The sequence below is a fragment of the Hemitrygon akajei genome, chromosome 9, assembly GCF_048418815.1.
Source record: "Hemitrygon akajei chromosome 9, sHemAka1.3, whole genome shotgun sequence".
Taxonomy (NCBI): domain Eukaryota; kingdom Metazoa; phylum Chordata; class Chondrichthyes; order Myliobatiformes; family Dasyatidae; genus Hemitrygon; species Hemitrygon akajei.
The window spans coordinates 147,120,753-147,134,755 of NC_133132.1; the positions used below are offsets into that span (position 1 = coordinate 147,120,753).

The window sequence follows — 14,003 nt, forward strand, 5'->3', positions numbered from 1 at the left end:
TGACAAAGTTCATCACTGTCAAAATCAATATTTACAGCGGTAACCACCCCTGATGTGTACATTTCTGATTACTAAATATCATAAAGGATTAGAGATGGTCACCATGCTTAACATATGCATACCATTTAAAACAATAAAGCCAGCAAAACAGAACCATGTTACAATCAGCTTTTATTGATTTTGTGAATATTTTCCATAGTTATTGAGTGGTGGGATATATTAAGAAATATAGTGTTTATTCACCTTAACTGTGCGAGCATGTAAGACTTTTAACAAGACTGGCAATTATGTCAAAAAACCCCTAAAGTAATGCGGGCAAGTTAAAACATTCTGTTGAAACTGGGGAATTTATTATTTTCCCCTCCTACTATTTTGAAATTGTGGTCCTTGTCATGCCTTGTGGCTTTTTTTTTTGCCGTTTCCATAGCATTTGACTGTTTTTTTTTTAATGAGGCTGAAATGCTCGCTCGACACTCAACCCAGCACGGATGGAAAGTGTGCCAGGAGCTGGCTGGATTCAAACTCGAGACCATTCACCTTGAACTCCGGTCCTGATGCCACTACACCACATGCCAGCTTACCATTTTAAATTACATAAAATAAGCTGAAAATATTATTTCTTGAAAACACAGTATGAATTATAATGTTAAGTAAAGAAAATGGATTGTAGAGCTATATTCCAGATCATATTGAGGGCACAGTAATGTCCTAGTTACATTATCGAACCAGGAATGCAAAAAATATGAAATCAAATCACATTGTGCCAATTTGAGAACTAGAATTAGCTTTGTTAAAATCTATTATTTAAAATGGCCTCAGTAAAGTTGACCACAAATTTGAGCTTGTTGAAACTCCTTAACCTAACAGCCCACAGAAGTGATTGAGGAAGCTAAGCATTCCTAATGAATGTGGGCAATATCTAGCCACTCAGAACAAGAAAGGCACAGTGATATAGTTACAGCACCAGAGTATTGGGTCTTGTCTATGTGACATGGGGTTCCTTTAGATGCTTTGCTTTGCTCCCACATTTCAAAGACATCCACACTGGTCAGCTAATTGGCCTCTGTAAATTGCTCCAAGTGTGTAGATGAGCAGTAGAATCTGGGGATAATTGATAAGAATGTGGTGAGAATGGGATTTATGTAGGATTAGGGTAAATAAATGGCTGATGGTCAGAATGGATTTGATGCGCGAAGTTCTTGTTTCTGTGCAGTACATCTCTCTGACTAATACATTGCAGACGATAAGCACAGCCTTCTCGGTGACACACACTTCCTGAAAATATTTTTTTAAAATACTGAGCTGTTAACCACTACAGAGGTCATTAAGCAAAATATATTTTATATTAAAAAAGCGTAGAGCTTCAGAAACTCTACCTAGATTGTCCTGATGAAATATAAATTGATATGATTGATGTGCCTAAAGAACAAATTTATCAAGCACCATTCATAAATTTGTTTCAACAGCATTTCATGGCAAATCAAATGCATTTGAAGGCCTTTACTTTGCCAAGGAAATTTATACATATGAAGGTCCCATATACAGCAATCAAAAAAACTTATTTCTGCTAATGTTGGTTAAGGGATACAATGACCAAGACACCAGGAAGTGACCAAGTTCCTTAAAGAATGAAGTCATGCTCACCTTATAAGGCAAAATAAAGGTGTCAATTTAATTTAAAAATTGAATAAAAGACAAGTACTCCATCAACTTAACATTCCATGCCATGGGGTTTGAAGTGTAGTCTTTTTACTAAGCCAAAATGCCATCACTGAACCATGGCTACCACCCAAAGATATTGGACAATATCAATTCATGCAGCAAAGTTACGCCAATTTTAAGCAGTCTATCTGATTAAAGCAAGATGCAAGCATGCAAACTAATTTTATAAAGCTACTACTGTGGATTCTGAAAAGCTCTACTTGGAAGCACAAGTACATCAAAAATAAAGTCTAAAATTAATTTCTTCAAATTATTCAAAAGCTCTTAAAACATGGATGTCTTAATTAAGTTGTCATGCTTTAAGAAAGCAGATCCATAACCAAGAAAAATGTTGACCTACATTTTTTCTTCTACAGCACTGACTACTCTTGCTTGTATTTCACGATTCTGGAGGTAAATCCTTTTGCGAAATATACTGCATCGTGAAATGATGTTGATTTTGGAACCAGCATATTAAAGTGCACAATCTGTGTTTAAAGGGAATCATCAACTAATTCAGCGCAGTGACAAGATGCTATGACTGACTTCAGGTGTCTCAGCCCACCGGGAGTAGCACCCTAACAAACCCACAACTCTATGTGGCAATGATAAATACAAAATACTGCCAATTCAAAGCATTATCCAAACTCCGTGATCACAAATCCAACCACTTCCCTCTGCGGCCATATCCGCCGCCGCCGCCGCCAGCTGTGAACCCACTTCGCACCTCGCCAACGCCGAGGATTAACTCTCACCGGGATACAGCCCAGGGACTCCAGCAGCTCCCGGACCGGGGTGAGCGAGTCACCGGGGCCTGATGTCGCTCCGCTTCCCCCAGCGCACCCGGCCCCGACACTCACCTGGGTTCCGCACCTCCTCCGAGCCCGAGAGTGACGGCGGCCCAGCCGGCCACCTCCGCCCGCAGCGCGGCACCGCGATTCCCTCTCCGACCTGTTGCCGGAGCCGCAGTGTCAGAGCAATAACATGGCGCTGACAGGCCAGCAGCGCGACAGGAAGAGAGTCCGGGGGGGAGGAGATTGGGGCAGGACCGAGGGGAGGGGATTGGGGCAGGACCGAGTGGAGGGGAGGGGATTGGGATAGGACCGAGTCGAGGGGAGGAGATTGGGGCAGGACCGAGTGGAGGGGGAGGAGATTGGGGCAGGACCGAGTGGAGGGGGAGGAGATTGGGGCAGGACCGAGGGGAGGGGATGGGGAGGAGATTGGGGCAGGACCGAGGGGAGGGGATTGGGGCAGGACCGAGTGGAGGGGAGGGGATTGGGATAGGACCGAGTCGAGGGGAGGAGATTGGGGCAGGACCGAGTGGAGGGGGAGGAGATTGGGGCAGGACCGAGTGGAGGGGGAGGAGATTGGGGCAGGACCGAGTCCGGGGGGGAGGATATTGGGGCAGGACCAAGTGGAGGGGGAGGAGATTGGGGCAGGACCGAGGGGAGGGGATTGGGATAGGACCGAGTGGAGGGGAGGGGATTGGGGCAGGACCGAGTGGAGGGGGAGGGATGGGGAGGAGATTGGGGCAGGACCGAGTCGAGGGGAGGAGATTGGGGCAGGACCGAGTGGAGGAGAGGGGATGGGGAGGAGATTGGGGCAGGACCAAGTGGAGGGGAGGGGATTGGGATAGGACCGAGTCGAAGGGAGGGGCGAAGGGGTGGAGAGCCGGAGAGAGCAAAGTGGAGAAAAATATCACAGACAGATAGAGCTGGAAATATTGAGAAACGCACAAAAATGCTGGAGGACCGTTTATTTTCCTCCATAGATACTGCCTGACCTGCTGAATTTATCCAGCATTGTGTGTGAGTGAGCAAAATATTAAGATGAGGAAATGATGAGAAGATGAGGAAAAATTGGGTGGTTGAGAGGTGACCTGACAGAGGTGTATAAGATGATGAGAGGCATTGATCATGTGGATAGCCAGAGACTGATTCCCAGGGCTAATAGGGCTATCACGAGAGGCCATAGTTTTAAGGTGTTTAGAAGTAGGGATACCACAGGTAAATTGATCACACAGAGAGTGGTGGGTGTGTGCACTGCCAGCAAGGTGGTAAAGGCAGATACAATAGGGTATTTTAAGAGACTCAGATAGTTACATGGTGCTTAGAAAAATAGAGGCTATGTGGTAGGGAAATTCTAGGCAGCTTCTAAAGTAGGTAACATAGTTGGCACAATATTGTGGGCTGAAGTGCCTGTAATGTGCTGTAGATTTTCTATGTTTCTATGTCTAAATAACTGAGAGCCTATTGAGGGCCCTGCAAGGGTTGGGGGATTAGCATTGCTGAGATGTTGGGGTAAAGTTGTCCATGTTCAAGTAGAATAGCGTACATTATGAAGACATGGGACTGATGGCCTCATGAGGGTAACGTACATAAAATGCTGGAGGAAGTCAGCAGGTCAGTCAGCATCTATGGAAAAGAGTAAACAGTCAACCACTTGGGCTGAGACCCTTCATCAGGCCTCATGATGGTGTTGGTTCTGTTAGGAAGGATTCAAACTAGAAAGGCAGGGGGATGGGAACCTAAGCAGGTTGACAAGGGCAGAACAGAAATTAATAAATGCAAAAGCAAGAGGCAGGGAAGTCAATGGCAAGAGTAATAACAAATGGTAAGATGATTATAGGTGACAAAAACAAATAAGATTAACCTGAATGCAGTAAGCATTTGTGAACTAATGACAGAGATGGAGGTGAACGGTTATGATATGATGGCCGTTACAGAGATACAGTTTTGCATACAGATCAAAGCTGAGAGCTTCATATTTGAAAAAGAAAAGGTAGTGGATAGCACTGATAATAGGAGATGAAGTAAGTACAGTTGTAGAAACAATGGATGCTCAGAATATGTTACATCTTTACAGGTAGAAGTGAGGGAAAGAAGACACTGGTTAGTGGTGTGTGTGGACCTCTAAACATCAGTGACATAGCAGGAATGGGTATAAAGCAGGAAAATATGAGGGTGTACAGAAATGAGAATGGGAGACTTGAATCTTATAATTGAATTGGGTTACTTAGGCTGAAAAGGCAACTGCAAGAACAAATTCATAGATGGTTATAGGATAGTTTGCAGGAGCATTATTTTGTAGAGCCAACCAGGAATAAAATAAAAGGTCATATTGGATCTGATAGGCAGGATTAATGAATGAACTCTGCAAGAGATCCCCAGGGAAGTATTGATCACATAATGATAGAATTTTGTATTCAGTTGAGACTGAGTAACTTGGGTAGAAATAGCTGTTGCAAATTCACTTGGAGTTACAGCAAGGAAACAAGCCCTTCAGCCCATTGAATCAGAACTGACCATCGAATACTCATTAACTCTAATTCTACAGTAATCTCTTTGTATGTGCTTAACTTGCATAAAGAGTATTATAATGGAATAAGGATGGAGTTGACTAAGTGTACAGGGCAGGAACTGGATTAATAGCAGGTAAGCAGTGGCAGATATTTAAAGACAGAGAACTTTGCAGCTAGAAATGGCCACTTTGCCTTACAACATCTCTAACAACAGTTTTGCCCATCTACACTAAGTATTTTTGCCTGCATTATGTCATACCTTTCTATGCCTTTCCTATTTAAATTCCTGTCAAAATATCTAGTAAATGTAGTGATTGTAGCTGAGTATTCCACCTGCTTTAGCAGATATCATTAATCTTTACCCTTAAATCCCAGTTTAAACTCCTTTCTCTCATCTTAAACATGCCCTCTTGTTTTCGATAGCCTTACCATGGAGGAAAATGAAAAATTCTGACTATCTATCCTATCTATGCTTCTCATAATTTTACATATCTCTACCAGGTCATGCCGTAGCCTCTTTTTCACCGGGGAAATCAATCCCGCCAAGCCTGTTCAATCTTCCTTTAATTAAGGTCCTCCAATCCAGGCAACATTTTGCTGTAAGCACAAGAGATTTCTATAGATGCTTGAAATCCAGATCAACACATGCAAAATGCTGGAGGAACTCAGCAAGTGAGGCAGCATCTATGGAAATGAACAAGCAGTGGGAGTTTCAGGCCGAGACCCTTTGTCAGATCACAGCATTTTGTATGTGTTGCAACATTCTGAAATAACCTTTCCAGCATAACGTTCAACCTAAGGTGTAGCAACTAGAACTACACAAAACACTCCAAGTGTGGTCTAACAAGTATTTTATAAAGTTGCAATAGAATGTCCCAATTTTATATTGTGTGCTCCAATTTATTGCAAAGCACATCATATGCTTTGTTCACCACTCTCTACTTATGCTGCCACTTTCAGGGAGTTATAGACTTCAACAGGGGAGCTATAGTTAGGAATCTTATAGAGATGACAAGAGATGCTGAAGATGTTCTATAGGTCAGTTGTGGAGAGCGCCCTCTTCTTTGTGGTGGCGTGTTGGGGAGGAAGCATTAAGAAGAGGGACGTCTTAATAAGCTGGTAAGGAAGGCGGGCTCTGTCGTGGGCAAAGTACTGGAGAGTTTAACATCGGTAGCTGAGCGAAGGGCGCTGAGTAGGCTACGGTCAATTATGGATAACTCTGAACATCCTCTACATAGCACCATCCAGAGACAGAGAAGCAGTTTCAGCGACAGGTTACTATCGATGCAATGCTCCTCAGACAGGATAAAGAGGTCAATACTCCCCAATGCCATTAGGCTTTACAATTCTACCGCCAGGACTTAAGAACTTTTTAAAAGCTATTATTAATGCTTTTTGAGATAGTGATTTAGATGCATATCATATTTTTTTTTACTGAGTTAAGTATTGTATGTAATTAGTTTTGCTACAACAAGTGTATGGGACATTGGAAAAAAGTTGAATTTCCCCATGGGGATGAATAAAGTATCTATCTATCTATCTATCTATCTATCTATCTAGAGGAAGGTTGTCTCAGGCGGAAAATAGATCAGATGGAAGTTCGGGCAGATGGAATTTACTTCAAACTAGTACAAGATAGCGCATTTTGGGAGGTCAGTTGAGATGGGACATATACAGTAAATTGTGGGGGCACTAAGGTTGATGAATAAAGAAGCAGGGGTTCAAGTCCATTGTTTCCATTCTTATTTCTGTTAAGTAACCCCCCAGTGTTGAACTGGTTTCTGTGTCTTACACAAATTTGATTTAAGTGAGTCTGCTTATTTAAGTTCCCATTTATTATCCACAATTTAGTGCAATTTAAAAGGTGATTCGAAATTTACATCACTTTAAAATTTTTAAATCACAATTTGAAAGAGTGCAATTCCACTCTTATCCTTTATATCAACATGTTATGTTGTGGGCACATTGTTGAAGTAAAGGTTGGATACCGAGTTTGCTGTCTTAGAAGAGATTGGGTGCACCCAACCTGTATTCTCCGGAGTTTGTGAGAAAGAGATCTCGTTGATACTTCGATGAGTTTACTGGATTCCACAGCTTGGTTAAGGACGATTATCCTCCCAGCTAGGGAGGGTGGAAACAGAGACCCAACTCAGTAAAAGGAGTGGGTTGAATGCATTGCACATGAAATGCTGGAGAAACTCAGCAAGTCAGGCAGCAGCATCTATGGAGAGGAATGAACAGGTTCGGGCTGAGACCCTTCACCTGAGCTGTGGATATATTTATTTATTCTAAGTCCCAGTTAAGTTGTGAAAGTATTTTTTTTAAACAGGTAATCAACGACCTTTGGGATAGTGCGGAAAAGTCGTGATGACATTGAAGGTGAGTCATGATGTCGACGAAAGTCGGCACATTTTGCAGGCAACAGACGGGCACAGCTCTCGCTTCTCATCGTCTAGAAACATCACTGTTGCAAGGAAAGCCAGCCCTCAAATGGAGATCATTGCTGGGGAGGGGGGGGGGGGAGCTATAAGTTACTTCTTCAGTAGTAGCTTAGAAATTAATTTAAATATGTTGGGTCTTGTTGTATAACTATTGCAACACGTATAAATATTGTGTCGGCGATGTATTTTGTAAGGAAGTACTCAGGTTAACTGTTTATCGCTTCCATTCAGTTCCTCCGCCCCCGGTTCTGTGGAAGAGCCCTCCGTCCTTCCGGCCGTGAGTGTGTTCCACTTGCGATCGTCCTCAGGATGTTCCGAAGAGGTTCGAGGCGCAATTTCCGCCGCAGGAAGAGCGAGTCCAGCGAGGAGGAGGATGAACCAGCGCCCGGGCCGCAGCCAACCGCCGCCCGCTCGGCTGCTGCCCGCCGGGGGCTCGCCTGTGCCTCCAAACCCGCTCCGGCCCCCGGCAGCCCGGCTGAGGCCTGTCGCACCAGCCCCTGCTCAGCCTCGGACAGTGGCAACGAGGACGCCACTGCAGAAACGAGAGATGAACTCAAGGTGACCGCACGGAAACAGGCTGAAAGGGGCACCAGTAGTACTACCGTCCGCGACAAGCCTCTGCTTAGCTTTGTGTGTGACAGAGAAGGTAACTATTACAATGTTATAGACCTGTCAGAGATGGGAATAAAAGTAGGAAAGGCAAACGGAGTGAACATTTCCGGATGTACACGCTTTGTTGAAAGCTGAAACGTTTCTCTTGCCCCCAAAGTGTTTCAATCATCTTCTTTAAGCTCAGTCTTTAATCAGACCACAAGATATTTGAGCAGAATTAGTCCCATTTGATCCACCGAGTCTGCTCCGTCATTTCATCATGGCTGATCTATTTTCCCTTTCAGCTGCCTCTCACCACCCACCCGATTAATCAAAAATCTCTCAACCTCTGCCTTAAACATACAAGAAGACTTGGTCGCCACAGCTGCCTGTGGCAAAGAATTCCACAGATTCACTACTCTATAGCTAAAGAAATCCTCCTCATCTACGGACGCCCCTCTATTCTGGGGCTTATGACTTGCACACCATAAGAAACATCCTCTCCACATACACACTATCAAGACCTTACACCATTCTATATGTTTCGATGAGGTCACCCCTCATTCTTCTGAATTCTGGAGAATACAGGCCTAGAGCCATCAAATGCTCTTCATATGACAAGCCATTCAATCCTGGAGTTATTTTCATGAACCTTCTTTGAACCCTCTGCAGTTTCAGCACATACTGACTAAGATACGGGGCCCAAAGTTCCACCTTAGTCTCATCCGACCACAAGACCTTCTTTCACATCTTTACAGTATCTTCCAAGTGCTAGTCAAGGGTGTGTTTATTTTAACCAGGGGTTCTTCCTTGCCTCTTTGCCATAAATACCCTTTTTGTGCAAGACCTTGGAGATTGCGGAGCCATGAACTTCATCTCCAGTTGTAGCCACTGACTTGTTCAGCTCATCTAGAGTGATCGTTGGTGTCACAGAAGCTTCTCTTACAACTGCCGTTCTGCTCTGGTGACTAAGTTTAGAGGGGTGCCTTGACTTGGGCAGTGTGGCCGTGCTTTCATATTTTATTCCACTTTTTCTCAGCGGACTGCACTGGGCTTAGGTACATTTAGTGCCTTTGAGATAGACTTGCACCCTTCCCCAGATTTGTGCCTCTCTACTATAATATCTCGAACTTGTCTTGAATGCTCTTTTTTTCTTCAATTGGTTTGTTATGTTGAAAATTTACCACACTGTTGGACCTTGTAGAGAGAGGAGGTATATATTCTATTGAATTCATTGAAAACAGGTGATCCTTCAGTTACCAAGGTACATCCACAAATTGGCTGAGTTGGTAAGGAACAGTATTGCACCTGAGGAAAGTTAGTGTAGTAATTACACAGGGGTTGAATACTTATTCATCCTCATAATTCTGTTTTTTAAAAAATTTTTAGTAAATTGTTGACAGGCTTTGGGAAATTTCTTTTGATTTGACATGATGCACAATGTTTTGTAGATTAGCTCAAAAATCCTTCAATATATTTTAAATTTAGAAAATGAGAGTAAAATGTAAAAATAGTTGTGGGGGCTGAATACCTTTTCAAGACACTGTACCATTGGGTGTCTCTATCGCACCTACAGAACCTTGTCACTTTTCCTCTGACAATGGAATCTTCTATCAACAGTGCAGTCCTGTTCACCTCTCTGCTCTTGTGAGCCACAGCTCCAGACTCAGTGCCAGAGACCCGGTCACTGTAGCTCCCCCTCAATATTTAAAGTTGTATACTTATTATTGAGGGAACAACCTCAGGTGTACTTTGCACTGGCTGTGCATCTCTCCTCCTCCTCTTGGCAGTCACCGAGTCACCTGTCTCCTGCAAGCTAGGGGTGACTACCCCCCTGTAGCTCCTGTCTATCACCTCCTCATTCTCCTGTATGAGTCAGTCACAAGTTTGTTGGTTCAAGTTATTGAGATTTAAGATCAAAGATTGATGCTGGCATTTAGATGCAGTTCTGAGTTTGTACTTATAGAAGCAGCATCGAGATCAGACACTCGGTTTATGTCTGCACTTTGTTGTGTTACGTAACCTCGTAACCAGGTAACTTACCAGCAAAGATAGCGGGATCAGCTGAGTCGGATGCTACTATTTTCAAACGTTTTATTCAAAAAAGGGCACAAACGTATGGTTAATACAAAACATTCAGATCATATACATCGTCAAAACTCAATCTAAAACACCGGTGTAATAATAATCAATCAGAAATAAGCTCTATAGTTGTCTAGGGGTTAATACTGAGTCCAATTGAAATATAAAGAGTCACTCAGAAGTTTGCAGGCTTTTCTCTTTTGGGAACCGCTGGGGTTTCACGTTGTGGAGAGAGAGAGATGGTTGAGAAAAGGATAAACACTTGCCTGTTGTCTTTACAGAGCAAATCCTTGGAATCAGGGGGGCAGGCTTCCCCGTTGTTAGTTAAAAGCAGTCTTCCGTTGGTTCTAGCCACAGATTCAAAATTTGGAATCTAATGCACGTGGCTTCCTTCAAAATGCCTTCCCGCTCCCACGGGAATCGGTATCGTGCTTCCTTGGTGTCTCCTTGGTGCGTCTGAGGGTTGTCCCCCTCTCAGACCCTCCTTTATACTTCTTCACGGGATCGCAGGTGTCAATCAGGTTGCAGGTGATGCGATCTCTCTCTCAACCAGCCCACTTTGCCCAAGGGCTTTTCACGTGGTCTTCATGAGATAATAGTCAATATCGCCTTTATTCTGCTTCTCGGGAGAACGTGGCCTTCCACACGTCTCTCTCCCTCTTGGGTCAGTTGACCCCCCCCCCTCTTGACTAGGGCTCTTGCGATTCTCACAAAGGAGGGGGCCGAGGGTCCCTTTTTTAAGAAAAGGGTCTACTGTTCAAATGAAGATTTAACTCTCACAAAGATTGAGAAAGGTACATTATTTAAATGAAGTGAATCCAAAATGTGTGTCAAAAGGAGAACCTGGTGTATGAAACACAATGGAGTGGTGTTCAGCCACAGCACTAATTAGGAAGCATAATGAAACATGGCTTGTATTGCAAGTCCAGAGAATATAAAAGCAAGGACAGTTTGATAGAAATTTAAGATGATAATACATGACAGTACAGTATGCAGTTTTGGTCTCTGTTTAAAGAAGAATATGTTTACTTTGGAGCTAGCAGAGTGAAGTTCACTTGGTTGATGCCAGGGATGAAGATTTTAGCATGTGTTGTTCATTGTGTCTATACTCATTAGTGTCTTCCAGTAAGGAGTTGGCATGTGAAGGCAACGTGCAGTGTAGCGGTGGGTGATTGTCTCAGATGTTTCTTTTGGGATCACAAGACCCTGTTGGACATTGAGAAGTATAAGATGCTGCAGGTCTGTTTCCCTTGTTTGGTGGGGAGACAGGCGGCGTGGAAGCTGCATGGTCTCAGTTGTAGCATGGACTAGGCCTCAAGCCGTAGGCTTGCCTGCTGCTGCAGTCCTGGTGATGAGGTGTTGGTGGCAGTGTAGTGCTTGGTTGGGGGCTGGCCTCTCCTGTCAATGCTGCCCTCCAGTGTTCAATCGGTGGAATGACAGGCTGTATTGCTGGGAACTGTACTGGGACTCGTCACTCAAGGTCTTTGATTAATATGTGTTTCTTTCAACGTGACTATGTTTGCCCTCAACTGGGAAGAGATAATGGCTGGAAAAGGGGGAATTTGATAGGAGGGGACAGATAATGGGTGAAAGGGAAGGGGAAGGGGCAGCAGAGGGAGGTGATGGTCAGGTGGAGGGGAAGTAATCACTGGAAGTTGGAGAAATCAGTGTTCATGCCATTAGGCTAGAGGCTACCCACATGGAATATAAAGAGTTGCCCTCCCTCCAACCTGAGTGTGGCCTCATTGTGGTAATAGAGGAAGCCATGGACTGACATGTCAGAATAGGAGTGGGAAGTGGAACTGAAATGGGTGGCCACTGGGAAATCCCGCTTTTTGAGTCAGATGGCGTGAAGTGCTGTACAAAGCAGTTTCCCAATCCATATTGAGCCTTTCAGTCCTTTGTGGGGACTTCCAGTCTGATGCTCTGTCACTTCTGTAAAGCTTGTCAGGACTGTCTCAATGGTGTTCCTGTCAGATTCATTTAAGATTGGGGGATGGAGGTGGTAGTCTCGCTTGCCTCATTCGCCTCAGGAAATGGAGGCGCTGCTGTGCCTTCTTTTCAGGGAGATGATTTTGAGGGACCAGGTGAGGTCATCGGTAATGTGAACTCCCAGGAACTTGGTGCATTTAACTCATTCTATGGAGGAGCCATGTATGCGTAGAGGGGGATGGTGCATCTGTACCTTCCTGAAGTCCACAATCAACTATTTGTGGGAAAAGCTTATCCTTCAGATCTCCTTTAAACCACCTCCTTTCCATGTTATCCTATTCCCTCTAGTTTTAGACAACCTTAACCATGGAAAACAGTACTGGCTATCTACCTTAGGTATGCCTCACATAGTTTTCATATACCTGCATCATGTCAACTCTCAGCCTATTTGCTCCGGGAAAACCTGGTTTCCCCTGATAGCTCAGCCCTTCAGTCCAGGTAACATCCTTCTGATTTCTTTTTACACATCCAACTTACCACATCATTTCTATGGTTGCACAAAATACTCCCAAGTGCAACCTAACCAATGTTTTAGACTCATTGTTATACTCAGTGTTATACTCATTGCTTTGGCTATTAAGGCAAGCATGCCTTATGCTTTTCTCACCACCCTGATAACTTGTGTTCCCATTTTCAGGGGACTATCTCGTTTTACCTTAAGGTCTCTGTTCATCAACAATCCTCAGAGCTCTGCTATTCACCTTCCTTTCCTGGTTTAACTTCCAAAATCCATCACCACTCTTGTCCAAGTTAAATTCCACTTGCTATTCCAAATTTCAAAGTACATTTATTTTCAAAGTATGTATACTATTCACAGCCTTGAGATTCTTCTCCTTACAGGCAGTCCAATGTGCAGAACAAAAACCCAAATCATGAATACAATAAAAGCAAGCAAATAACATTCAGAACTGAAGTTCATGAAAGTGAATTCACCACCATGAAACCAGTCACAGCCAATCCAGGAGCCTATCAGTTGCAGGCCACAGCCTCATTTCAGCGCAGAGATGAGTAAATCTCATGGAGCAGCAAGCTGAACGCTGGCCCGTTCCTCACCTCTGGCTCCAACACCCTGACCTTTTCAATCTGGCTAGGTACTTAAATTGGTCAAACTTCGGGTTGTTCCTCGCTCTCATTCCTTTGCCTGTTTTCCTAGTTAATCTAGATGCCCTAAACGTCTTCACTGCCAACTAAACCTCCAATTATGGAGTCATCTTCAAATTTACCAATCATGCCAACTACATTCTCATCCAAACTAATATTATGACAAAGAGCAAAGGAACCCAGCACACAACTGGTAACTGGCCTCCAGTCCGAAATACAAATCTCCACAACTATCCTGTGCCCTCCCACCAAGCAAATTTTGTACTCAATTTGTTAACTCACCCTGGATTCCATGTATTCTAACCTACTGAACCAGTTTATATTGTGCTATTACATTTTATCTTTGTAAATTGCTGTAGCTTTTTTTTCCTCCAAAATATAGCGGATGAAGAAGACTTTAAGGTGAAGAAGACTGGAAACACTATTTTGTTTGCACCACAATGGAAGAAGAAAAAGCAGAATAACACTGAAGAAGATGAAGTTATTGCAAAAGGTAAATTATAAAGAACACTAGAGATGCCACAATCACTGTGCATCTTTCAGCAGCAGTAGAAGTACTTGCTATGCATTATTGCCAGATTAGCTTTTGCTTGTATATACTGTATTCTGAATTGTGGTAGCAATTGCTTGAACTATGTTTTTGTTCACTTAAATTATTAGTCTGTGTAATGTTGTAATTTGCACATTAGATAAATCTAGGTTACTGTGTTTAATAGAACGAGTCTGAGTTTAATCTTGATGCAGTTTATAATTATACTTTTTTAATCACATTTATATATTTCTTGCCTGCCTTC

At 43.4% G+C, this 14,003-nt stretch overlaps 2 protein-coding genes across 8 annotated transcripts in view; one reads left to right on the forward strand and one right to left on the reverse strand.

Annotated features, from left to right (window-relative positions):
• Positions 1–2,740, reverse strand: part of LOC140733634 (intersectin-2-like) — a 216,579-nt gene extending 213,839 nt beyond the window's left edge. For 4 of the 7 annotated variants that reach the window (XM_073057231.1, XM_073057229.1, XM_073057233.1 and 1 more), the window contains exon 1: positions 2,562–2,740. The gene's annotated coding sequence lies outside the window, so the exon portion shown is untranslated. The remainder of the gene's footprint in view (positions 1–2,561) is intronic. The other 3 variants (XM_073057235.1, XM_073057232.1, XM_073057227.1) reach the window with 1 other exon arrangement.
• A 4,614-nt stretch (positions 2,741–7,354) lies between these two features.
• The window catches only part of LOC140733635 (intron Large complex component GCFC2-like), a 42,088-nt gene continuing 35,439 nt past the window's right edge, over positions 7,355–14,003 (forward strand). Inside the window, exons 1-3 of the mRNA XM_073057236.1 lie at positions 7,355–7,381; positions 7,675–8,089; positions 13,592–13,702. Of these exons, the coding sequence (XP_072913337.1) occupies positions 7,370–7,381; positions 7,675–8,089; positions 13,592–13,702 (538 nt within the window). The 5' untranslated portion in view covers positions 7,355–7,369. The remainder of the gene's footprint in view (positions 7,382–7,674; positions 8,090–13,591; positions 13,703–14,003) is intronic.